The 25,681-nt window shown below is 40.6% G+C and overlaps 1 protein-coding gene and 1 long non-coding RNA gene across 2 annotated transcripts; one reads left to right on the top strand and one right to left on the bottom strand.

Moving 5' to 3' along the window:
- Positions 1-3,519: 3,519 nt before the first annotated feature.
- On the bottom strand, positions 3,520-7,631 carry PPP1R3C (protein phosphatase 1 regulatory subunit 3C). The gene is made up of 2 exons (XM_053949054.1): positions 7,573-7,631; positions 3,520-6,046 (listed from the first exon to the last, which is right to left on the bottom strand). The coding sequence occupies exon 2, from the start codon at positions 6,043-6,045 to the stop codon at positions 5,101-5,103; it is 945 nt and encodes a 314-aa protein (XP_053805029.1). The 5' UTR covers position 6,046; positions 7,573-7,631; the 3' UTR covers positions 3,520-5,100.
- A 162-nt stretch (positions 7,632-7,793) lies between these two features.
- LOC128791593 (uncharacterized) lies at positions 7,794-22,167 on the top strand. The gene is made up of 3 exons (XR_008432083.1): positions 7,794-8,045; positions 12,989-13,035; positions 21,982-22,167. It is a non-coding gene; the product is annotated as an uncharacterized LOC128791593 (long non-coding RNA).
- The last annotated feature ends 3,514 nt before the right edge of the window (positions 22,168-25,681 follow it).

Genomic DNA, 25,681 nt, shown 5'->3' with positions numbered 1-25,681 from the left:
TAATTCTTCCCCATTTATTTCTTTTTACAATATAGTAAACTGTAGACCAATTTCTTTGTCTGGCTCCCTTACAGTTTCTGCTATGCTATGTTTGATTGCTTGTTCTATACTCACTCCTTTCCCCTGAATCTGCTTGTTAGCTTATTGTAACCATAATCCTACAGACAGTCCCTGCTGCCAGAGAGCCAAGCCTTAGCTGTTGAGCAGCCTTGTTTCCCCCCTGTGCTCAAAGAGCACTGGGGCTGTGACACAGGTACATGACTGCTGTGTGTTCAGGCTGCAGTGCCTGAGCAGCCCCACTGTGCAGGTTCAGACTTTGCCTTACCAGAATTTACCCTGGTATTTTCTACCTCACTGTTTGAAAGGTGCACTTACCAAACTTGACACTGGCCCACCTGCAGTGAGCAGTGCAAAAGCTGGGGCTCTCCGCACCTATCCTGTCAAGCTCATATGAATTTTGTTACTGGAATCAGGGAATGCTGCACTTCACAGAGAAGAAAGGAAAGCTCACTATGTTAATGACTATGCCAGAAAAGAGGTAAACAAAGTCTGCAGTGTTAGGAGCAGTTTGCAATATAGGGAGGAGGAACAGGAAAAAGACTAATGTTTTTAATGGAGGAAATGCCATCGTTAGGATAAATGGTGAGTGAAGTGCATCAGTGATTCGATCTGCCCAACTGTCATATCTTCACAGACAGGCTCTGGAGCACTGAAATGACTTGTACATTCCCCAGGCCTTTCTGAATCAGACAGATGAAGCCAGTTGAGCAATGAAAAATGGGTACTGAGCTGTGCTAAGTTTTCACTGCTAAAGTTGAGGACCACACCATGAGGCTTTTGCCAGACTAGTCAAGAGTGATATTTCTGCTTTAAGGAAAATTCAAAGCTGTAACAGATTCTTTTCAAACAAGGGTGGAAAGTCAAAATGTTCATTTTAATGAAATTAAGTTTTATGTAGCCTAGAGAAGGGATGTGGTGAGAGGGGAGAGAGTTGTTCTTTACTCTCAATCTATTACAGGCTATTGTAAAAAGAAAAAAATACGTGTTTCTTCTTGCCTATGCAGAATAAAACAAGAAGCTAAGAGCTTAGTTTTAATCAGGCTAGGACCTGAGGAGACTCTTAAAATGAGGAAAGAATAATTGGAAGCCACTGTCACTGAAGGGCTGTAAGAGTACGTGAAGTGAATGCCAGCCAAGACAGGCTGAAGTACAGGTGGTTCTTGAAACAGGAGCAGAGACCACTCAAGAGGATTTAGCAAATTCTTACTTTATTTTAGCCTCATGGAAATATTTTATTCTTGATTACATTTCATTTTAAATCTCAGAAGTATCTGAGAGAGATGGGAGTTGTTGCTTTATGCATATTTAACACTGTAAAATCTACCACATTACCATTAATGTACCAGATTTACCATATAAATTGTGGTGATTTGCTTAGCTATATTTAACTACAGAAAAAGACATTCACTAATTGCCCGTGAAAATTCTAATTATGTTCTCAGGAAATGTTCAGACACTGATCTTCCAGGGTGATAGATCTTTGTTAATATAAAACGCCAGCAAATTCTAATTTAATTTTGCATGGCAAAATTAAATCTAGCTTCTCAAAAGTGAGCACAGCAATAAGGAACCCAACTTAAAACACTCATATTTGAAGAACAAAGTCTGTAAGCACTGTGCCACCCATAGGCTATAACTGAAAGTCAGACACTGCAAAGGTATAGGAGTGAATCCAGTTACTCACTGCTGTCACATTAGTGCTGGAAATACAGACCTACAGTGCAGCTGAAAAAGGGACTTCCCAAGAGAATGAGATGATGCCACAGGTTGCAAGCTTTTTCTTTCAAGCACCACATCTGCTTTATACCTTCAGGTTTTGGAACAGATATATCTGAAAGGGCAGCATCTAAGATGCTGAGACAATTTTCCAGTAGTGATGTTTTTCTCAGTGTTTGATGAAAGATTTGTAAGACCAGTATTTTTCTCAGTTAATATACCTCATTGTTGCTAATGCTTTTCTCCAGGAGCCTGTTACCTTTTTCATGGATGGGAGCTTTAGTGTTAAACATGAGCTGTTTTAAAAGAGGAAAGAGTGAAACTGTGTTGCTTTGGTAGGGAGTGGAGAAAGGAGAAATCCTTTGCCCTTTCAGCTGAGGGAGGGCTTTGAAGCTGCTGAGCAACACTGCAGCACCACATCGACTCTCTGCTGGGCAAGTAGGACCTTGCAAGGCATCTTTGCAAAGCAGCTGGCTTAAAGCTGAGGCTTGGTCAAAGGAATCTGTCTTCTGGTATTTTTAAGTGATTTATGTCTCAGTCAGGAGCAGGGCAGTTGGGCTGGCTGGTCTCAAAGCCTGGCTGGAGGATAAGAGATGCTGCTTTTCCTCATGCTAGAGGGCTTCTGCTTTACCCAGTAGCCTTACATCTGGTTTGTTGAAGCCAAATTTAACAAATTTCTTGACACAGAGCAGCCTTTAAGCCATTTAAGTTACAAATCTCTCTTTAGTTCACTTTTTTTTTCTAGAGCAGGGACCTGGTGGTCCAGTATATAAGAGCTCCTACCCACTAAGATCCAGAGTACTTAGTAACTGAGTCTGAGATTGGTAGGTGGGCTCTGTGTCCAGCCAGCCATGTGGAAGCACTAAATTAATTCCTCAGGTCAGCAAATTGCTGTTAGCTTCATGTCTTCTGCCTTTCAGGAATTGCTTTTTCATAGTTAAAGCTAGATTTCTTGCTGGAAACCCTTGACTTTGTGTGCTGCAGACAGCACTAAACTGCATCTTGTCAGTGAGCTAATGTGCTAAGAAATCCTCTGTTCAGCTGTGCATGCCATGGAGGAGAAGTAGGGGTGTCCTCTGCCCACGCCCCAGGGGACGAGGGCCCTTGGAAACCTCCCCCACCCTTCTCTCCATTCTCAGTGCCTGTGAGGCCACGCCGCAGCATCAGTGGTGTGTGGCTGGCTCACAGCAGACACTTCATTTCCCAGGGAGTCCTCTGGGACTGATGGCACTTCCATGGATTCCTGGGTATAACCTCCCACTGCCCTAGAGAGCAGCATAGCTGCAGGAGGCAGCACAACTGGCCAAGTTCAGGTGAAAGCAAGCCAGAAAACATTAAGTGCTGCTGTCTAGATTCACCCATCCACACATCACATATGCTCTAGCTCAGCACGTAAGTCTGGCCCTCAGATTAAGACGCGCTCCTGCCAGACTTGCCCACAGCACAGCAAATTGCTTGACAAAATCTGTCAAACCAAAATATTCTAGGTAAATTTAGTGGGATACAGTGTTTCTTAAAATTATACAACTTGCAAGGTGAATACTTTCAAGGATCTCTCATTTAGTGAAGAGCTTGGAATTCGTTTTCAGGGTAATGCCAGCTTCTGATCTGAGATGCCATACCACAACCAGCTTTAGCAGATCCCATTGCACAGAACAAACAGGTTGTACCTTGTATCACATCTAAGTTGTTTTATAGAAGCTGAGAAAATATATAGATTGAGCTGGCACAGTGAGAACCAGATGTATCAAAATAAAATTTATTCTTAAAATGGCTAGTTTACACATAACAGCAAAGGTTACATAAGGAAAAGTGCAATTAGTGGAGGAGGCTTATTTCACCTTAGTATTTAACATCTCGTTGCACTGCAAGTAGCTTCACACTCAGGCTATTATACTTCTTAGCTGTGGACAAAAATGTGATTTATGTTTTGATGTTAACACCTTTTCTGTATAGCTAAAAGGTGTGCCAGCATTCATACCTGCTGAGCATGTACTGGACAATTTCTCACACAAGTCTTGCATGAAACCCAGATAACATTTAAAGTTTGACAGCTCACAAAGCTAAATTATAAGCATACAGATACCAAAGATATATTAGTTTACTAAAGTCTAAAACCAAAAACTTATAAAAATGAGGTAAACCAGAACAGTTTTCTATGTGCAAGCCTCTATTCAGTCTAGAGAAAACTAGTAACAACCCATCTCTTCTAAAGAAATTAGCTCTCACAAAGTGCAGCTAATTCACAGTCTTCAATATGAAGGACCTTGCCTATGTTACTTGTGAAAAGTCATGGCTAACGTTGCAATTAGGAGCAAGATGCCCAACCACCAGATGCTGTAAGATTAGATCAGGTGGCGAGTGGAATCACCTAATGATACTACAGAGTAGGAAATTCACAAAACACTTTGTTTTGTTGCCTAACCCTATTTTTCTCATATTAGGGTGGCTTTAAAATTTTTTCAAAGGCACATTTTTCTTTTAACATTGAAAGGCAACCATCTGCCTGCTAAATAAGTAGGATGATGAAGTCAAGGTTACATTTGTTATCAAATGCAAGGCTTCACACAAACAGTAAGGACAGACATGACTTCTTAAAGCAGTGGTCACTTCTGCTATTCACTTTGCATCATTTTCTTTAGTCTTCTTTTTACCCCATATATCTTTCTCTGAGATTTAGAAAAACAGCTTTGGAAAGAAGTAATCAGAACATTGCACATCTCCAAGTTATGTAGCACATTCTACCTCTTCCCCTTTTCCCACTTGTCCATTATCCTCTCCAAATTTCTTAACATGTATTGAGGCCACAACTCTTCGCCATGCACCCCTCCCTGCCTTTGCTACAAGCACATAGAGGGTCACAGCAAGCCTCCTGACAGCATTTACTGCACTCCTGGTAGGTGCAAAATGAGTTGAGACATTCTGTTTCCATCCATGTGCACACACACATGCTCTCACACACAGTTACCACAGATTGCTGAGACACCGTTGCCTTCCATACTACTTTGCAAGTCTCTCTCCTAGTGACCCAGGAGAGCTGACAGCAGGAAGAAAGCAGCATATACGTGAGATACAGGCAAGCTACTCCTACAGTATGTAGCATACACATGAGTTGCACCTTGGTTTTCTTCCCTTTCAAGGATAAAGTTTGGCTAAGAACTTCAGGAGCATAATATGGTATAAGAAGTCCCACAGTCTAATTAACTTGGATTTTTTTCAGACAGCAAACAAAACCTGCCAGGTGGTTTCACCATGCAGTATGTGAACCAGAAATCTAGCACTGTTCTGTTGCCAAATGGAAGGATTCTTCCTCAGTAGTGTGGATCACCAATATGGTAATGAACTTTCAATCTGACCCAAGCTCTGCCACTGGGGAAAGAGGCCACTGGACAACCTTGGACTGCCCAGCTGATCAGGTTCTCTCTCTTGTCCTCTCCTTGAAGTCTGAAGATCTACATAGCCTTCCTTGGCAGATGGTATCTGAACACCATTAGGCTTCCACTCTGCATGTACAATTTTGTAATTCTGACCCTCGTTATTGTCCCAGAAGGTATGTTCTCCACTTTGGTAAGAAATGCAAAACTCTATCTTCTCCTCAGAGGAAATGGCAGGAGGAAAATCAATGGTAAATGAGAAGGTATCATTTTCAAAATCACTGTAAACATTGTTCATGTACACACACTCAACATCTTTGTAGGTCTTCCACGTATCAAAAGTAATACGAACCTGAACCTTTTTTTCAAAGCTCACATTTTTTACTTTCACAGTGCCTGACAGGACCTTCTCTTGCAGGGTGCAGGTCTCCAGGCAGACCAGGTTCGTCTGCAGATGGTTCCTAAAGTCCAGGTAGTCAGTTGAGGGCTGTGGGAAACCCAGAATCAAGGATTTCTCCTCATGGAGTTTTAAGTCAGATGTTATGTCCTCAATGCCTAAGAGGTCAAATGGCAGATCCCACACAGGGGGCTCCTGGAACTCGGAGAAGGTGTGGATCACTGTCAGGGACAGCCCCTTGGAGTCTGCAAACACAACGCGCTTCTTGGCTCGGGCTGGCGAGTGGTTCCAGTCGCTCTTCTGATCTTCAGAGTCGCATTTCACATGAAGGCACGGCCTGAGAGGTTTGAGTCTGTTCACAAAGCTGTTTGTTTGGCAGTCCTCGAGGGGGCTGAGAAAGCTTTTCAGCGGTGGAGAATGGGCTATGCAAATTCGCATGGCCATATCCACAGGCATGCTGGAGCTGGGCAAGGGTCTCGGGTCCAAGACCTGTATCATTCTGAATGGAGAAGAAACACAGGATGTCATCGTTTATTACATCAGATAAGAAGCTTCTCAAGAATGTGTATTTACTTCATCCATTCTCTTAATTATTCATGGCTTCATCTCTGCACAGTTTTAAACAATGCAGCCTAAATCAAAATTGACAGTTCTACCTAAGGAACCATGCTGAAACTAGACTGTCATTTCTTGCCAATCCTAAACTTCTTCAATTCAAATCTACTCTCCTTTCTTTATCCAAAACTCTGAAAAACAGATTTCAGTGAAAGCTAATTGAACATATTTTCCTGAAAATACAGGAAAGAACATTCTAGTAACAAGTAAAACAGATCCAATTAAAGTAGAAGTGCTCATCCACTTGAACTTCCCTCTCAGAGGCCCTGAGTGTGGTCTTAAAATTCCAACAAGCTGGATCAGCTGCTTCACCTCTGAGCACAGACAGCACTATATTAAGCAAGTTGCCTATCCCATCAGATCATCAGATGGGATTCTATATATCTTTATGTAGAACCATCACTCTGTGGCTCTGAACAACTGTCAGTTTATCTTTTTAGGCACTTGTTTGGTTGAATAAAAATACTAAAGCACCTTTAGAAATATTTTTATGAGCTGTGAACCCAGGTCTAAGTCATAGGGCTCTTTGCACTGGTAATGTCAACTGCTGAGTGAAACAGGGGAAAAAAGTGGGAGAAGAGAAGGACATACTATTTTTTTCACCTCATTAGGCTTCAAAAATTGACTTTTGATAATCCCTAAAGATTATGCTGAAAGTCTACTCCAAGGATTAAATAAGAATGCTACAGTTTTTTTTGTAAAGAGTTACTCATAACCCTCCCTCTCAGATGATGGATATCAAAATTACTGCACAAGGCCATGGCCCATGCAATGCCAGATAGCTTGAATATTTCTAAAAGGGGCTTCAACCACAGCACATCCCTGCTGAGATGGATGCCGTCCTTGCAGGAAACAGAGTTTTGTTGAGTCACGGAAAGGCATTTGCCTTGTCACTTAAATAAATGGCTTTCTGCTTCCCAGAGTTCTCACTGGTATTCCAGAGCCCTGCCAAAAATAAAGCAGAAGCTGCAGTGGCCCCTTCTTACTTTTTTTTATTGTGGAGTATTTACCATAATAAGCAGTAGGAGAAGAGTACCGGAATCAAATTAATCAACTTTTGCTTTGCTTTATTAGGAATTGAACTAAGGCTTCAGAAATACTCTCTCTGCAACTTTGGTGACCCGAGCTTTTGCAGTGTCGGGGAAAAAAAAAAAAAAAAAAAAAAAGGAAAAAAAAAAGAAAGAAAAAGGAAAAAAGCCCACGCAACACCGAAATAGCAAACAAGCGCCAAGCATGCAAACCCCACGCCACGGCCGGAGCAGCTTGCTGGAGGGGGCAGCGGGCGCTGCCGGCGCAGGGCGGGCGCTCGGGCAGCAGCGGGGACGGCGCCCGGCGGGACCCGCGGGCCGCAGCGAGCCCCGGGCGCCGCTGGCACAGCCGGGCGGGCAGCGGGGCCCGGCCGGCGCTTACCTGGTGCGCTGCAGTGCTGGGGCCGCCACCGCCGCTCCCGGGCCGCGCCCGCCGCGCCGCCGCCTTTATGGGGCCGGGCCGCGGCCCGCGGCCAAGGGGCGGCCCCGGCGGGGCCGTGAGGGGGGGCTGCGGCCGCCGCTCCCGGCCGGGGGCTGCCGCGTGCCCGGGGGCTGCCGGCCGGACACACCCGCGGTGCCCCTGCCTTGTCCGCGCCCGGAGCTGCCCCTGCTCCCTCGTGCTCCGGGAAGGGCGGCAGCAGCTGCGGGCACCGGGCTCCGAGGAGGGCTCGCCCAAGCACGCGGCTGTGCAGGCGGCCAGCGAGCGAACGGGGATTCTCTGCGAGCGCTTTTCGCGTGCCCATGTGGGGCTGCTTCGGGGCGCTGCTGAAGGACCTTGCCCAGTTCAACAAAACCCGTGTTAAATTATAGACTTCTGTGCTTCGCTGGAAAGGAGTTGGGACACTGAGTTGTAAGGTAATGTTCCCAGGGCCAGAAATCCATCATCCTGGAATCAAACTGCCTTTTTCCTCAGTGAAAAAGTACTTTTGAACTTTTAATGTAAGTGGTGCAGATAGCTTTTCACCTCGCACACCTGGTGATCTGTGCACTGCCTGAGGATGACAGGCCCTGCTATAGGTCCCGCATTTTATCTACTGCCTTTTTCCAGAGGAAAGGGACAAAAAGTGGTGGAAGGCAGCCCCGCAGCATTAGCCACAGCAATACTGTGGCACTGCCGGTGTTCTGCCTCCCAGAGACACCGTGACCGACAAGCCCTTGCAGGGGCTGTGGACAGCTGGCAGGTGACAGACAGCATGCTGTCTCCTGCAGGCTGAGTAATCCTACTAGAGAAGGTTCATCGCTGAGTTACTGCTCTTCAAAGACCATGTCCTGGCTGCTAACTTTCTCTCTGGGTCTTCTGTGGATCAACAGTTCCACTACCACCTTCTTGCTGCTCAGCTGCTCTTTCCCAATGGTGGGAGATGACTTGCAGTCAACCCACAAGATGTGATAGGGAGTCTATGAACTGTGATTTTCTGAATTCACAGCTTTTACCAGTAGATGAGACCACATACAAATGAACAGCAGGAAGTCCTATGTTCTACATGAAACAAAGGGGTCTTACAGTGATGAGCAAACAGTAAAGGATTTTTCTGTTCTTGATTTGTGAGCAAAAGAAATTAAAAGCACTACTGCTTACGTGTGAGAATTTATTAGAAGATAGGGTGTGAGCATACCAGATGATGACAAGGACATTTCCATCTTGGATTCAAGCTATATACTAGCAGAGGGAACAAACAGGAAAGGTTAGAGGCTTCTATGGCAGATGCATGACATGTGGATTGGTATCTGCCTCTGTACATATAATGAGAGTATTCATAAGCCAGGAACACTTCAGTTTCTTAGTTCTGCCCCTTGGTGACTGAAGTTCCTGCCTTTTGTGATAGTACATGATGTTAAGTGTCACCCAGACAAAGCCTGGAGCAGTAACTGGCAATGCACACAAGGCTTTGGAAGGTCCTGCTCTGTTCCCTGGAGCCAATTACTCAGGACAGCCTTCCCTGGTCCTCCACTTCTCAAGTTGCATCCCTGCTGCTAACATTGCTCTTCCTCTGCCTTCCCTTCTTTTATCTTTTGGTGACTGCTGGCTCCCTATCGAAGGCAGATGATATTTTCTCATTGTTTGTCTACAGAAAGTGATAGAAAGCAGCATCTGAGTTTTGGAAGCCTTGCTAGTAGCCTTCCTAGTCGCAAGTTTATTTTTCTTTCGGAGGAGCTACAAAGACTTTCAGCCCCAGCCCCCCCCTTGCAGTAAGCCAGGTCAAACATACCCATGGGTATAAGGGAGGACTGGACACATGGCTGGCACTTACCAAATATCTTCTATTTACCCATTATAAAAAATTAGTAAATAACTCTGGAGTTTGTTTGCCTGTGCTACTTGGATCTTTGTCCATGGATCTTCCCACACACACTGCTTAGCTGGGTTGCTGTGTTAGCAGGGATCACGTGCAGCAGAGTTGGGGCTGCTCTATCGCATTATCTGCAGACACTAAATAAGAGCTGCTTGAAGCCTGTAAAAAAGGAGTTGCCTCAAGGCTTTCCTACACATATTTCTGTTGCTTTGTAGTAGCTCATTGCACTGTTGGTGCTATAAAATATTTTGCTCCTGCTGTGTAAAATACCTGTTTTGCCCAACTTGGAAAACATCTTGAAAGATTGTTTAAAGTGATATGTTTAGCAAAAAAAGGGTAGTGAGATCCAGAGCCTTTGCCCAAGTCAGTAAATACAGACTGGATGCAGTAACTTTGTGCCTAATTGGTAATCTGGAGCACATTCATGGCCATGGACTGGTGTCCCAGTTCCTAGTTGCCAATACAAGCAGAGAGTGCTGTGCAGAGCAAGGGTAACTCTTTCCTCATCCAGAGAGGCATTCCTGCATCAAGGCAAACTGACAGGGTTACGTGAGTTAGCACACCAGTTTGTCCTGTCAGTGACAGTTCCCTAGCTGTGCTTTTTATAGAGGACTCAGGTTTCCAGATACTTTGGTTTGGCATGTTAAAATGTAGATCTGTCTGTCTGTCTTACCTTTCAAATAGTGCTGCTAAAATGGGAGCAGCAGAGGGAAAAAAAACCTACTGTCTTACTGTGCATTTGACAGCACTTTGTGGCATATCAGCTTTTCTGACATTGGTAGGTGCACAATGGCAGAAATATGTAAGTGGGAAAAGCACGGCTGATTATAAAATCAAGCCCCATCATAGGGGGTTATACCTCCAACTGCTTCTGAAGAAGGAAACCCAAGTCGATCACCCAGACTAGTTCTCTGTCTTTTCCTGAAAAAGTGGCACATTAGACCTAGTAAGTTAATTGCAACATGTTAGCTATACAAACCACAGTTTTATTATAGCAACCATAGTTTCACTAAACCTTAAATGTACGTTTTTAAAGCAGTTTGCAGACTAGATGGTCCAGATGCAGTGGAAGGCACAGGCTCACTTTCAAGGAGTTCATTGAGGTTGCTCAGTGACAAACTGGCAATTGGGCCCACACTGCTCTGTTCAAACGGTATTAGCTCCAAAGTAAATGTTTTTATATGCAGATGGTCCTCCAGGTCTTGCCATTCTTCACCTCACCTGAACTAACCACGACCTTTCAATCAGCAGTTCTGGGAACAGATAATGAGTGATTGTGCTTTCCTGTCAGCTATCACACCTCAATGGGCTGCTCTGGTCATCTCTTTGCTGGCTCTTGCCATTTTATGAGAGTGAAAGGACTGGTTTTTTTCAGCCTCTTTTCTGAGGCTGAGTAATTAAGCAAGGATTTTGTGTTTACTCTGACTTTATTACTTTCAGGTTGCTCTGCTTCTTTGCTATCCTCCCCCACAACTTCAGGAAGGAAGAAAGGAAATACATTGCAGTGGAGGATATAGAAAGAGTAGAGGATCTACTAGCATTCCATTAAAGCCTTTTGAAGCTTTTGAAGTTAGGCAAATATTTCCTCAGAGCAAAGTAAAGTCATGACCACAGTTATAGGTAAAAAAGTCCAGAGAGAAAAACATATGTCCATTTCACTTGCATAGTAATGCATCTCTTGAGAAATCCTTGCTGTTTGCTGGGTGGGAGAGCAATGCTAGCTTAATGCAGTTACAGTATGCAATTGAGCAGGAAAGCCTTTGATTTGTTTTTGGGCGTGAAACTAAAATCAATTGCTAGGCCAGCTGCACTATACTGGTGTCATTAGAAAACAGAATGTGTCCACCTTATTTTGGCTGGCACGTTCCTGCAGCATCACACAACACCTGTGAAAGAGACAGAGCTTTAATGACTTAAAGAACATCTGTCGTAATAGACAGGGACAATTCTGTCACACAGGGTTAACAGCAGCCATTTTTTTTTTCTTGTCTTGAGCTCTTCTGTTCAATATTTGTTCTCTGCTGCTAAGACTAATCTTTGTGAATGTGATTATCTGTGAAGTTGGGTTGCAGTTTTCTATGAATGTGACTGTGAGGCAAATAGTGATATTTCAGATACATAGCAAGTCAGTTGGGCCTGTAAGCATGTGAAAATTTAAAATTACTTTTAGTGGTTTATCTGATGAAATATAGTAAGCAGAGTTTTATTAAGTCCTAATAGAAGGCTGTATTCTTTACTTGCTTCTCAGAACCCTTTGGTGAACTTTGAAAATTACTAATGGCTGCAAATTTATACCAAGGAAACTAGTCCTGGGAAACTCTGTTATTGTTTTAGGAATTTCTTCAGCGCTGGTACAGTCCATAGAAGGAAGAAATAATTTTTTTTATATTTTTAGAATTTTTATTAGCCCATTTCTCATGGTTGGTGGGTGAGTGGTTTCAACCAGATCCAACATGCTACAGCTGTTGGGAAGCCCTCACTGAAATACCTGTAAATTCTAATCACTTGTTAATAGGCAAATCAGAGAAAGTCTCGGAAAAAATATTGCAGCCCTTACTGCAGTACTGCCATAACCATCCCCTAGAGAGCAGGGCAAGCAACATGCAGCCAAATGCACATGCAAAGATGGATGGGGTTTATATTTTCTTACAGCAACAGGACATGGGTCTAATTCTTTGGGCATTCATAGGGGTTCTAGGTCTCATTCTATTTCAGTCACTAGTGCAAGTTCTTGCCACTCTTGGAACTTTCCACGATTAAATTCAAAGACATTTAAATTCTTAAACTGAAAGCTTTGGACTGAATTAGAAGCTATAAATTGATTTTAAATGTCTAATCTAGTTAAGGCTGATTAATGATAAATTAGTCAATTGCAGATGAGCCATCACTTTGAAAATGTATAGTGGCAGAGAAGTGTGTTGCTTTCTGAAAAAAGTGACATAGAAAAAGCAAGAAAGCATATCGCAGGCTGCTCAAAATTATATTAAATTCAGGATATTTTGAGCAAAATTCCTTAAACTGATTTATGCAAAATGCAGTCTTTTAGAAGTCTTTGCTAGTATGTAGTAAGATGAAATAAAGACAATGCCACATTATTTATAGATTACTGCGATGTAGAGTGAAAAAAGAAAGAAAACCAAAAGAAGGAAGAGCATAAATGTAGGTATTCATTCTTGGAATAACCTGAACTTTTCATGAAGTGTTTTACAAGAGTGCAGAAAAAAACCACATACATATATTTTATACATAAGTATAAATCTGGCTCATAAATACAGACCAGATTAACTTTTGAGAAGGCAAAGGCTTTCCTTGATGTCTGAAACAAATGCAGTATTTCAATATTCCAACATTCTTTTTCTCAATTTTTTGTGGGTTTTATTTTTAACCACACACCTGAGATGGTCGAACCTTGACAATCTGTGGCCAAACATTTAATAAATATAAATTATGTTGCTGTGTATAGATAATCAGTGTTTATTCTCTCTTTTTTTCCCCTCGGCCCAGGTGAAGGAATTACCTCTGCTGATGAATAGTCTTTTCCAAAGAAAACAGTAAGTGAAATGCTGCTTTGTGCAATTTGGTTTATGCTTAATGTTGTGTGAAGAAGCAAATGTTGGTTCAGCAGACACTTCCATCAGCTATGTGGGCAGTATTCTTGTTCTTTGCAATCTCTCAAGGAAAAATGTGATATTTTTTATGCACATGGGCACAATTCCCTACAGACTTGCAGGAGCCACGTGGTTATTCAATATGATTACCATTCCCATAAAATTTATGTTGAATAAAACCTTCATCCTGAATAAGCATTGCTATATCTGACAGCGGCCCAACTAACAGCTGCAAGATGTTCACACAGAGTGTTGAGAAACCCTTGAAGGGTCTGAGTAACACTCCTTTTCTTGTTCTGCAAACCAAAAGACAAGATCCGTTTCTCTATTTTAGGTTCTCTTACAAGGTTCTTTTTGTCTTGTGTATCACAAGGGAAGAATGGGGCTTGGAAATCAGTACAGTGAAATTCTGTGCCGAGTTTTTATTGGATTTTCTGTGCAGGGAAAAAACTCCCCTATGACATATGTCTAAGAGATGAATGAATGAATCTTTTTTCTTTCAGATCTAGTTTAATTTCTAACCACTTCAGACAAAAAATTTGAGTTTACCAGGATCTGACCTAGTTATGCCTAGGGTGCAGCATACATATGTATATGAATGTATATTTCCCCAGTTTCACGGGGGTCAACTTTCATGCAGACATTCACTTCATTTTTAGATTTGCTGGAAAGAATGAAGCTCTTCAATCCAAGTGCTGTAACAACACCAGTCCTCTTTCATCCTGCAGTGGAAGGAGAACTAGTTATGGTCCTGAGTGTAGAAAGATTTGTGGCCTAAATAATATATTTGCAATAAATTGGTTTCTTTGGGTTATTCTTAGATGCTGCTTCTCAGAACACAGATGGTTTACTGTCAAAATGTGCTGCTCCATATATGCAATAATACTTACAGTAAGTTTTGCAAGATTTAAAATGGTTTTAATCAGTGAGAATTATCTTGCATGCTTCTCTGGAGAATTGCAGTCACAGAATAGTGGAGGTTGCAAGAGGCCTTTTGAGGTCACATAATCCAGTCTCCTCCTCAAAGCAGGAATAGCTTCAAAGTTAGATCTGGCTGCTCAGGTTGCTCATCCAGCTGAGCTTTTAACAACTTCAAGGACGCAGCCTCTCTAGACAACCTGTGCCACTGCTAACAACTCTATTAATTTTTTCTATTTATCTGTCTGGAATTCCTTTTCTGCAACATGTGACCGCTGCCTCTTTTCCTTTTGCTGTACTTCTCAAGGGAAAATCTGGCTCCATCTTCTCTTGATTTCCTCTTAGTACTGGGAGGCTGCAGTCTGACCCATTCTAACTTAGCTTTTCTTTTGCAAGTTAAGCAAAGTCAGCTCCCTCAGCCTCACCTTCTGCAGCACATTCCAGGCCACTAACCATGCTGGTGACCTTCCACTGCTCTTAATGCAAACCTAATGCTCAAATGCAAACTTAACCCCCCCACATCCCTCCTGGCTAGCTCTTTTTATCCACTTTGGCACTGGGATGGACTCTAGTTCATTGAGCAAAACACAGCTCATGCCCTAACTTCATCTACCTTTCACTCTGCTGCAAAGGCATGGCTCTCCCCTTGGTGACACTGGCATGCATTTCCTAGTCCTAATGTACACTTTAAGGGTATGACGAGTTGAGGACTTTCATCTGAAGAGAAATCACTGAGTGTGTTGGGGGGGGAAAGGAATTCTGTTTTTATTCCCAGACTAGGTGAAAACAATAAGCTTCTCTTAACCCAAAGGCAGTTAGAATTTTTTTTCTTTTTAATGAAGTTCTGATGTTTAAAGGAATAAATATCCAACAGAGTGCTTCTTGGAAACATAACATTTAAAAAACAAAACTCAACAAAGCCAACCTTTCTCTTTGCCTTCAGCAAAGATTTCTGTCAAGGATCCCTTCACAGAGAATGAGATGGGACACAAAATAACACATGGCATTCATGTCCTTCTCCTAGGTTAGAGAAAACCCATCCTGAAGTACTTGATCCTTTTTTATACACCCCAGCATTTCTCTGCAGTATATTTATGCATGCAAAGATGCATAGCTCTAACAGGAGAGGCTCAGAGAGATGGAGTCCAGCCAAAGCAGTTTTCAGCCTATTCATAGGACAGGAGCTGGCTGTCACCAAGCCAAGGCCTGGCCATATCAACTGGCTATTATGGGAGAGGAAGTTGTGGTTCTGTCCTTTGGGAGCAAGTGGGGGAATGGAGGGAAGTAAAATATTTACACAATAAATCTTTTTCCATCCCATTTAAATTACTAACTTTTTTAATTTCTCTGTACCCCAAGAGAAAGAGAAGTTGCTCCCTTGGTAGCTTTTTTTCTCAGGGCAGTAATAAAGACAGTGAGCATGAAAGAAAATAAACTCTAGTTCTGTATAAAACAGGTAGCACAGAAATTATGCATTGATTTTATTACTGCTGTCATATATTACACATTTGGCTTCTCAAGATAATAGCCATATTCATAATTTATACAGTCTGTGTTTGAATATCCCATGAAGAAGGTATTTAAGGAGAAACTTCTCTGCTAGTCATAGCAAAACAATGTTGAAAGCAGGATGGGGTGTTGGTCAATGGAATGTCTCTGTTTTAGAAATTACACCCTATTATCAGGGCTGCTAGTTTCAAAATCAGGTTATGCGTGCCCTGCAGGTATAATACCAGAAAATAAAATAGTATACCTGGCCCTTTTATGTAACACAATGTAAGTACAGATAGAGGAAGAGAAGTGATGATTCATTATCTGTTCATCCAAAAACCAAGAATGCTGATTCACATACTACATCCTAAAGCTTCACAAGTCTAAACATATTCTTGACTATTGTCAAATCATCTTTCTAGATGCTGTGCAAAGGAGACGGGCTATGCTTTCCATCACTGATCTTGTTCTAAATCCAAAATGTTTAGATCAGCCTTAGAGTCAGTAGCATTTAATGTCTCTTCTAGTATATCCTGTTTCTACCATCCCTTGTTATAAGTTTTGCAAGTGATATAGTACTTGTTTTGTCCTCTATGTTTTCAAACGGCATACGAAACTCTAAAAATACATAATAGAGTTGATAGCCTACTACAGCTTTTTATTCCAGGCTTATGCTTGTGCCCTGTTTTTTATGATAGCCATATAAAAAAATAAAGGCAAATTAATCCTTCTTGCAGGAAAAAGTAATTCTGTCCAAGACAGGGAGCTTCCTGGACTCTGACATTTATGGTTCTTACTTCTACATCAGTTTGCTGAAGCTAGCAAAATGTTCTTTCTACCATTTTTATCAAGAGAAGACATTAGTCTCCATTTTGTTTAAACTGTATAAACTATTAAGAGTTGGATGCAAAGTTGATAAAAACCAGCTGTTCCTAATGAAACTGCATGAGACCTACTCCAGTGTAAGCACATCAGACTGGTGTGAAGTATGAATAACATCCCACACACACACACACACACACACATATATATATATATATAAGAAGTCCCTGTCCTGATTCTCTGGCTGACGTTTTTAATGATACCTTCTCAGCAAAGTCAACAGAGATATAGTCTTTTGCTCTCATGGGTCTTTGAGGTCCTCTGTTCTCAGGATCATTTCCTTTCTTTATTCATATGAATTTGAAAGAATAATTATACTCCTGAAGATCTTTCCCTGAACAATGTTACCACACACAGTGTGTAACCCTTACAATGCAATGATTAACAAGGGTGGGAACCCCCGCTTGAAACTCCTACCAGGCTTTTCTTGATGTGGCAAGATGATGCTTAGAAATGCATTCAGTGGGATGTGTTCCGAGTTTAGGGACAATTATGTTTTCACTGTGCATCATCCCCACAGCCACAGTAGTTTGCAGAAATTTAATAGATCATGGGGTTCCTTTGAATCCATGGGTTTCTGTACTTCAGTACCAGTATACTATAAAAAGATCAAATGGCAAATACCAACTCAAATCTGTTATAATGCTGAAAAGAAATGCCATAAAAAACTTACAATTTGATGAAGTGTTGCCTAACATTTATTTCATCTGTCTATATTGTCTGTTTATGGAAGAAGGAATGGTTAAACAGACCAGCTGAGCAAACCTTCTTTCCCTGCAGATTCATAGTGTAAGTTTAACAGTGGAATGACGATGTTTCCATGCCTTATCAAAAGAGTTAGATAGTTGAAGATCTGAATTAGAGCAAGACTTTATAGCAGGAAGGAAACATGACTTACAGATAAACCAGACACTCCAACAACCTGTAGCCAAAATACTGTAGAACTCTTTGAGGTGCTGCTATGTCACACAGTATTTTAACTACTACCAAAATGCATTGTGACCCTATTGTTGATATATATTATCAAATCTAAATCTGGTGTTCTTCCTTTCTAGGTCTTTTGAGTAGATGAGTTAAATTACCCACTGAGACTTCACTCCTGCAGATAATTGACTACTCAACCACCTTAAATTTGCCTTTGGTAGCCAGGCTCAGAGGGCTGATGATAGGATAGCTAAAGCAAAAAGCATATGCATGGATTTAGAGTGGGTGAGAGAGATATAAGCATACATCCTGAGAAAATGCTTAGTTTGCTTGCTCTTTTTTAATCTGAAAAACAGGGCACTGATTTCCTGCCAGGGGACACTTTTGAATAGGAATGTCTGGAATTGCCTACTAAATTTGGTTTAACTTGGAGTAGGTGGCAGAGAGCAGGAGGAAATCATGACGGAAAAAAAATGGATGTCAGCCTAGGAAAAAATTGGGCTAGAGGCTGTGTATCTAGAGGCTTTATTCTGTCTCTGAGCAGATGCTATGACAGAGGCCTATTTTTATGGGGTCATGCATTTTCTTCAAAGGGTACCCAGAAGGGAGCACTGCCAGTTCATGTTGGTCCTTTTTTCCCATCACAAATGTCATAATTTAAATGTAAAATGTGCCAAAAAAAAATCCAAGCAAAAATAATTTAGATACATTGTCAAAATATGAAGGGAAATTTTAAGCCTTCATAAATTCTGTACTTTCACTGCAGGTAAGTGTTTTGTAGGCACATTTGAGTTTATCTGAACATTGTTACTCCAATAGAAACTCAGTCTTGGGTGTTATTTAAAAAAAAATCTTTTTGTGTCTTCGAGCAGTGCTAAGCACAAGGTCTCTAATTCAGAGGAGATGCTGGCCACTGCCCTCCCTTTGCTCTGTTTCCTTCACCTTTTGCCTCAAGTGATGCAGCAGAAAATTTAGGGAAAGATGACAGCTAAAATGACACGTGACATTTTAAGAAGCACGTTTTCTTGACATCCCATTTCTCCTCCTACCTTTTTTTTTTTTTTTTTTTTTTTTTTTTTGTCCCTGCAGTTAGAGGAGCTGTGCTAGTCACGAGTGTCTAACAGCCAGTCCTGGGACTGAGCTCACATATCTGCAAAACAAACTTTCCACAGTGGAAAACTCATCCCTGCACTGGGGCAAAGCAGGTTACTGGAGGGAATATAATAAGGACTCAGTGTATCATTCTTGCCCAGAGGACATGAGGGGAAGGGATCAGATTCATCCTTGCCTCCTCCCACTTGTAGCTAACAGAAAACAGTCAAGAATTTTTTCAGTGAGTCTTTCTAAGAAATTTAGGGTCAGGTGTTTGCTGAAGACAGAGCAGGACTTGAGATTAACTCCTTTGTCCTAAAAATGACTAAGAGCAGCCCTGTTTTCAGTTGCAGCTGAGGCAGCTTCCAAGGTGCACAGCCTGTGAGCTCCACAGTGGTGCCTCACAGAATCAGTGAATTAGTCTTACCATATGCTAACACACCAGGTGCAAAAACAAGGTTAGTGTGTCGGTGGGTCTGTTGCAAACATGTGCCAATTTGGTAGCACAAAATCACAATTATTCACATATATTTTAAAGGAAAGGCTCTACTCCCTATTCAGAAGCAATTTAAAAATAGGACAGTGTTAGTTTCACATAGATAAACTTGGAGGACTGACATAAGATAATAAAAGGTACATAGCAAAGGAAAAGAACATTCAAATAAATCCCTGCAGGTCACTGTAGCCCTGCTTTGAATTCCTTCCAAATTTAGCCTGGAGTGTCCATACCTATGTCGAGTTGTTTTTGTACACAGCACCACAGAACTGGTCCAAGCTAAGCTTCAAACAGAAAACCAAATTCCACTATCTCTTTCATGTTTTTCCTTCTTAATCACTTGATAACTTAAAACCTCCCAATACCTGACAGAAAATTTTCTAGTTAAGCTGTTTAGAGATCCCTGAATTGAAAGACATAATGTGAAATGAACACCAATCAAGGTACCAAGGAACTGTGGAAGATCTTCTCAATGACTAGTCCCTGGAAAGGTTGTTACTGTTTGGGGCTTGTTTTGTAAACATAACTTTTTCCTACAAGAGAAGGAATATCATTTTTCCTATAAAGTAGCCACAAAGTGCAAATAATTGTCAGTCACTGGTGAAAATATTTCACCCTCACCTCCCAAAATTCAAAAAATTCTTAGACTTTTTTAATACAGACTTTTTTTATTGTTTGGGATTCTTGGTTAACATTTATGTAAATAGTTCCATTTAGTAATTTTAAGTGCAACGGTGTTTTGCAAAAGAACAGGGTACAAAATATCCTGTGTGCTGAATTACAATTTAATTTGTTAGTCATATTTCTAATGCAGTTTTTTAGCATAACAAAAGTACCGTTTTGGCCTAAAAAATCCAGGTCTTTTACTGCTTTTAAATTTCTGGTTTGAAACTTCTTGACACATAATTCACATTATGTTTATGGTGGTTTCTCTTCATTCAACTTTTTTTGCCTTAAACAATGGACAGAAGGCAGGGTTTCCAAATGGCACTATGTTCTAAAATTTATCAGGGTGCTTGGCATCAGAATTAAAAAGACCATCAGACTTTGCCATTACCTCCAGTAACCACATACCCAGCTGCTTTGCACAATTCCTCCAGATATAGACACAGAGGGGCTATATTAAGCCTTGTCACAGTTTGAATTTGGAACCTCTGTCCAAAGAGTATAATGTCACCTAAGCTTTCACATTTGTGCTGGGAACAGCTAGAGCAGAAGCAGGGGTTTAAACTAGGACACTGGCAGTTTGCCTGAAGAAAAACCAAACTGCCAATAAATCTTCTGTCTAAAGTATTTGGCCAAAGTGTTACTTAGAAATTAAAAAGAATCAGTAACCAGGCAATTTCAAAATACAAACACACAATCTTGGATTCCTTGTTTCTTTGTCAAGAAAAAGTATATTTCCAAACTAAGTCTGTTAACTAAAGGTTAAATCTGATTCCTCTGGCTGCTTTCCTAAAGGAGGAGCTTCAGTGCTGTCCCAAGCTGACTTCTGTCCATACATAAAGATCTCAGTCTTGAGTAACTCTGTGAGCTTGGCCTGTGTGGGAGCATAGCTTGAATTTCATCCTTTCTGATCAGACTAATAATAATAGCAAGGCTATCACTACTCCATTCTGCCAACAGAACTATTTAGGTGGTTTTAATATCACTTTGCAGAACATCTGCTTTTACTTCACTCCTTTTTCATTCTGGAATTAACTCTTACCACACCTACAGTGAACTCTTCTACCATCCCAACTGGGTAATTACCTCAATAAAAAAGACAAGATAGCTGTACAAATGCTGCTTTGCAAGAAGTGCAAAGCAGTGCACACTTCACACAGCAGCATTGCACTCCCTGCCCATCCTCCATCAATCCTGCTGCCTCACAGGTTCCTTGCAGCCTGCAGCCTTAGTGGCCCTGTGCAGTGTAAGGCACCAGCTCACACCATATCTTAACCCAAGCTGCATCTGCTGGACAAGGATGTTGCTTTAGAGAGTGGTCTCAGGGTGGCCATTAATGCATAATTTAGATCTAACCACTATGGTTTCCCATAGTTTTTTTTAACAATGTAAGTAGCACAAATATTTGTTTCATTTCTTACTATACTGATGCATAATGTTCTGATTTCTGGTTCTTCTCTTCAGGGATTTATTAAATATTCCTTTTAAGAATGTTATGAGCTCAGCATCAAAGTACATTATAAATCTGCCCAGAAATAAATAACACAGTGCTGAGGAATGTTAGTTAAGGGAATCTATAGTAGATTTATTTCTTTCTCTCCCACTCTTCTGCCAGTGCAGAGGCAAAGCCTTCAGATTCTTCTCCTATCCCAAAGGGACTGGCAGTTGACCAGCTTAATTAGCAAGCTCTCTATGTAAGTCAACATGACTACTCCAAATATTCCAATACTTTGCTAGACAGAACTAGGCCATGTGGGGAAAAAAATAACTAATTCAGCTTTTAACCAAGGTGGGCTACACTTACAGGACTCTTTGAGATCTCTGCTAAAAGCAGACCAGTTCTCCCCCAGAAGATGGTGTTACTGTGCTGTTAGATGCAAAAGACAGTTTCTACTTCACATTCTCTATAGGTAAATCCAACTTCCCAGAACTTCCCTCTCTGTGTTACCTGTAGATGCCAAGTGAGAATTGCTCAGAAAAGTACAATTTTATTTTATTCCAAGTTTGTTTTGCTAAAAGCTCTTTTGGCTAAATTGGAGGATTCCCAATACCTCCTGATTTTTCCTTACTGTGATTTCTCTGCCTTGGAGAAAATGAACACAGGCATGTATCAGTCATTGTGGTAATGAGGCCTCTCAGATCTTCACTACAGCACAGACTGCTTTTGGGTCTCTCAATGTAGCTGTAAAAAGGGAAACTGATATTCCTAATAGTGTTATCAAATACTGTTAGTGTAAAGTGCCTGAATGGAGAAGAAGAGCCATTTGTGCATGCACTCTTATCAGTTCTATGGTGCTCTGCACCCTTCTGAATGCACAGCTGACTTCGCTGGTTGTGTCAAACTGACTCAAATGATCATTTGTTTGCCTACCATTTAAGATCCCTAGTAACTAGCATGCATTCCATATATTTTTTTCCAGGAATACTATTTCTCTTGGATCAAAAACAAATTAGGCCAACTTGTATCCAGTGTTTATCTGTCACAGAGGACTTCTGTTTACAAGCTAAGAGGGCCACAAGAACATCTGGGTCCTATCATCTGGATTGCAAGGGCTATTCTGGTCCACACTGAATAGTTTCAATGCAAGGACAGTATTGAGGAAGACAGCAGTAGCTCTGCTCCATGAGCTGTCCAGACAGCAGAGAAAGAATCATCAGCGAAATTATTTCTGAAGAAAACCAGTTAGTAACCTAATGTGGAAAATGCTATTTCGCTGTTAGATGCCTATGGGACCTTGATTTGTGTGCACACATATTGTGTGCAGAGATAACATTTCAAATGTCTTTAAAGTTTTAAGATCTTCATCATGCCCACTTATCCACACCAGTCTAACCTTCCATTCAGCTGCTCTGTTTCCAGTCTTGAAGTTGTTCAAGTCATGAAGCAGATCTGGAAGTAAAATAGGCTCCCACTGGGCATTTTCTGGGAAGTGAGGTAGGAGACTCAGTTCAGTATTTCTCATCTTGAAGACCAAAGGGCCTGGCCAGATGAGGCAATGAATTGAAAAGGAAAGAGAGAAGGATGATCATTCATGCTTCTGGAACCATTCCAGAGAAACAGAACCTAAGATATATTTAGTAACCTTGCTGTTGAAAAAAAATCTCGTGTAACTTCACCTTAGCAGCAATAGTTAGCATTTATGTAATCATGTAAAGTAAAAATGACCTACTTTTTAATTTTAAAGAAATGTATTCAGTAACCTCTAAAATATAAAAAGGAAAACTTTTTATTTCCCAGATAGCTGAAATCTTCATTACACAGCATTCCCCTATACACTAAAAAGTATTGCCATTTAAAGAGGAATTTATCAGGTATTAGGCATTGGCTGTACTGGCCAAGTACCATGTGTCGAGCTAAATAATCACATTCCCAGGTGAAATTTAGCACCATTTACTATTTTTAGGCAGTCAGATTACATCCCTGTGTACCCATGCTTTGAGAGTCACCATAAGGCAACATTTCAACAATCAAAGCCTGTTTGATAAAAGAAGAAAATTAGTAATTTTCTAGACTTAATGGCAAAATTATCTTCCATGGATAAAGACATAAATTACTGCTATAAGGCTTCATATAAACTATATAGAAGAAATCTCAGTTGCTTATAATAATTAGAGAATTTAAAAAGTAGATCACAGAAATAATCCTAGAATAAACTGCCTAAATAAAGTGTTTAAAATTTTCTCTGTCTTGCTAAAAAAGAAAAAAAAATCCAGAGAAAGGCTGTGTATACACATAAATGAATGGTATGTTGCCATGTATTTATGTCCCTGAACCATGATGGAAAACAGCAATACTTAATTTGCTAATATTTCCCCATCCTTTAAATGTATAATATTGACAATAAACAAAGCCAACAAATTTACTGTTCTACCTAAAAATCACTTTACTCGTGGGTTGTGTGTGTGTGTGTGTGTGTGGGAGAAGAGAGAGAATGATGCCGAAGACATTTTACTTTTAAAATGTTTTCATAAACTCCAGTGTAAAATTCAGTAAGCCTTTTTGTAAAGTATCAGTGAAACCAGGGCAAGATTCATTTTCTTGAACATATTTAGTCAGTAATATATACAAAAATAAAGACCTGTGTAATAGAGTCTTAAAATGTTGCCAGATTAAGGGCTTTTAACTTATTTTTACAATTTAATTTGCTTTCAACGCTGTTCAAGTATACAGTTATTTTAGAACTTTCTGACTACTCAGTGTTTTCTAACTTTTGTTAGACTCAAGCCTTCAATAAATTTAAAGTGCAATCAGCAGTTCTGTTGCTCTTTTTGATCTCAGAGGTCTAATAAAAGGATTCTGTCTTCAGTTGACTCACAGAACAAATACGTGAAATAGATATCCCTTAAGTGAGGATTAGCCACTTATTTGCAGATTGGCTGTCTACTCTGCATTCAGGTAGAAAGGCAAATATCTTTATCTGGTAAATATCTGGGATTATGAGATTTTTCTGTTAAAGACAAAAATGTCTTTGGATGAAGATTTTAAAACTTGCTTGCGGGTACATAAGAATTGTCTTAATGGAGCACTTTTTTCCTCAAAGAATATCCCTAACAAAATGCACTCTGCCCTTTTTGAGACATTACTGGTTATGATGAATTTTAAGGTGTGGGAAAAATCCTCCCAAAGGAGAAGTTTCTAGTTGTGAAGCTGGTTTAGCTCCATGATAACTTATGCTTAGTAGGACATATACATAACTGTGTTCATTTCTCATAATCCTCCTTTTAAAAATAAAAAATTTTGTATTGATTTTATAGGCTTTTACTGAAGATTTCTGACCATTAGAGTGTGACTCCTACAACCATTTGAACGTTTCCTACTATCTGTCACTCAGTTAAAAATCTGCATAAATATATTCTTCACAGTAAATCTTAGGATTTTAATGGTTTAATGTCTGATTTCAATATCACTGTAATGACATTCCTTCTTCTCATCACAATTCCTCTTCTGAGTCACTGCCATGGACTACTTTTCAGCAGGAGCCTTCCATCAGAAATACTGAAATTCACTGGATTTGACAACTATTACTTCATGGTGAAACTATAAAAACTTCTTAAACTAAGTAACTTTTTCTTAGGCTGAAGTCAAGAATAGCCTGTTCATTTTCCTATTTTTTTTCCCCTGGACTGTGGAACTAGCTGTTCCAAGAAGCTATCACTTGAATTGTTGGGAAATTATCTCTCAAAGATCTGGCCTGAAATAACAACTTGACAATCTATGTGCAATTATTTGGAGTGGTACACTACTATTTCCTCAAAAAACACTACATTTTTGCTTTCCTTCACACTGCCTGCTCTGGATACTATAGGCAACCAATTTAGGTATCCAAATTAAAAGTATAGGCTTCTTATGCCATCAGTGGAAAGAGGAACAGTGCTTCAGAGGGCAATTAAGAGTAAAACACTGAGAAACCTGCCTGCTTTGGCAATTTCTTGGAGGACCTGGACACTTCTGTTAAAGGCCCAGGACAGATTGTGAAGATGTCTGAACCTCCACAGAGCCTTTTTTATTTTTTTGCTTTTAATTGGGACAGAAAACAAATATTGAAATTTGTTAATAAAATGTCACTTGAATTGCAATTTAAATGCATGGAGAGTCTCTCACTACTTGTTGCTTGCTTGTTCTAAATATTCTCCCTTAGGATGATTTTTCAAGAGAATTGCTCTTTCCTTATTCCCAGCTCAGTCAGTTCTACACAGATTTTAACCTAATTGCCCACAATTTTTTTTTTCTTTTGATTGGCTTCAGAGAAATGAATTTCACGGCTGGACAGATATTCTGGTTTGCCTTCAATTGCTTTTAGCATTTTCATATTATTATACCTATTTGAGGTACAGATGAATCTGTTTTGCTGGCATCCCCAGTCAATGATGATCTTTGGCCCTACTGCTCCTCTGCTGCTTGTGGTTTCTTCCCAATAAAACGTAACAACTTCCCAGGCCTCTGCCGTGTTCTCATGCTGGCACCCTGTGTAATTCTGCTTTGCATGCAAGGAGCCTACGCTTTTAGAAAAGCTCTCTGTCATCCCAGAATGTTCCAGGCACAACAGAAAACAAACAAGAGCTCCATTTAAGCCCTCTAGACATGTTTCTGTCTAGCAGTTTTTGACAGAAAACTGGAAC

The sequence above is a fragment of the Vidua chalybeata genome, chromosome 8, assembly GCF_026979565.1.
Source record: "Vidua chalybeata isolate OUT-0048 chromosome 8, bVidCha1 merged haplotype, whole genome shotgun sequence".
In the NCBI taxonomy this organism is placed as follows: Eukaryota; Metazoa; Chordata; class Aves; order Passeriformes; family Viduidae; genus Vidua; species Vidua chalybeata.
Note: the sequence above shows the minus strand (reverse complement) of the source record. Positions and strands in the feature narration are given on the sequence as shown.

Coding starts and splice junctions, on each gene's coding strand:
- PPP1R3C (XM_053949054.1), bottom strand. CDS start 6,045: ATGATACAGGTCTTGGACCCGAGACCCTTGCCCAGCTCCAGCATGCCT.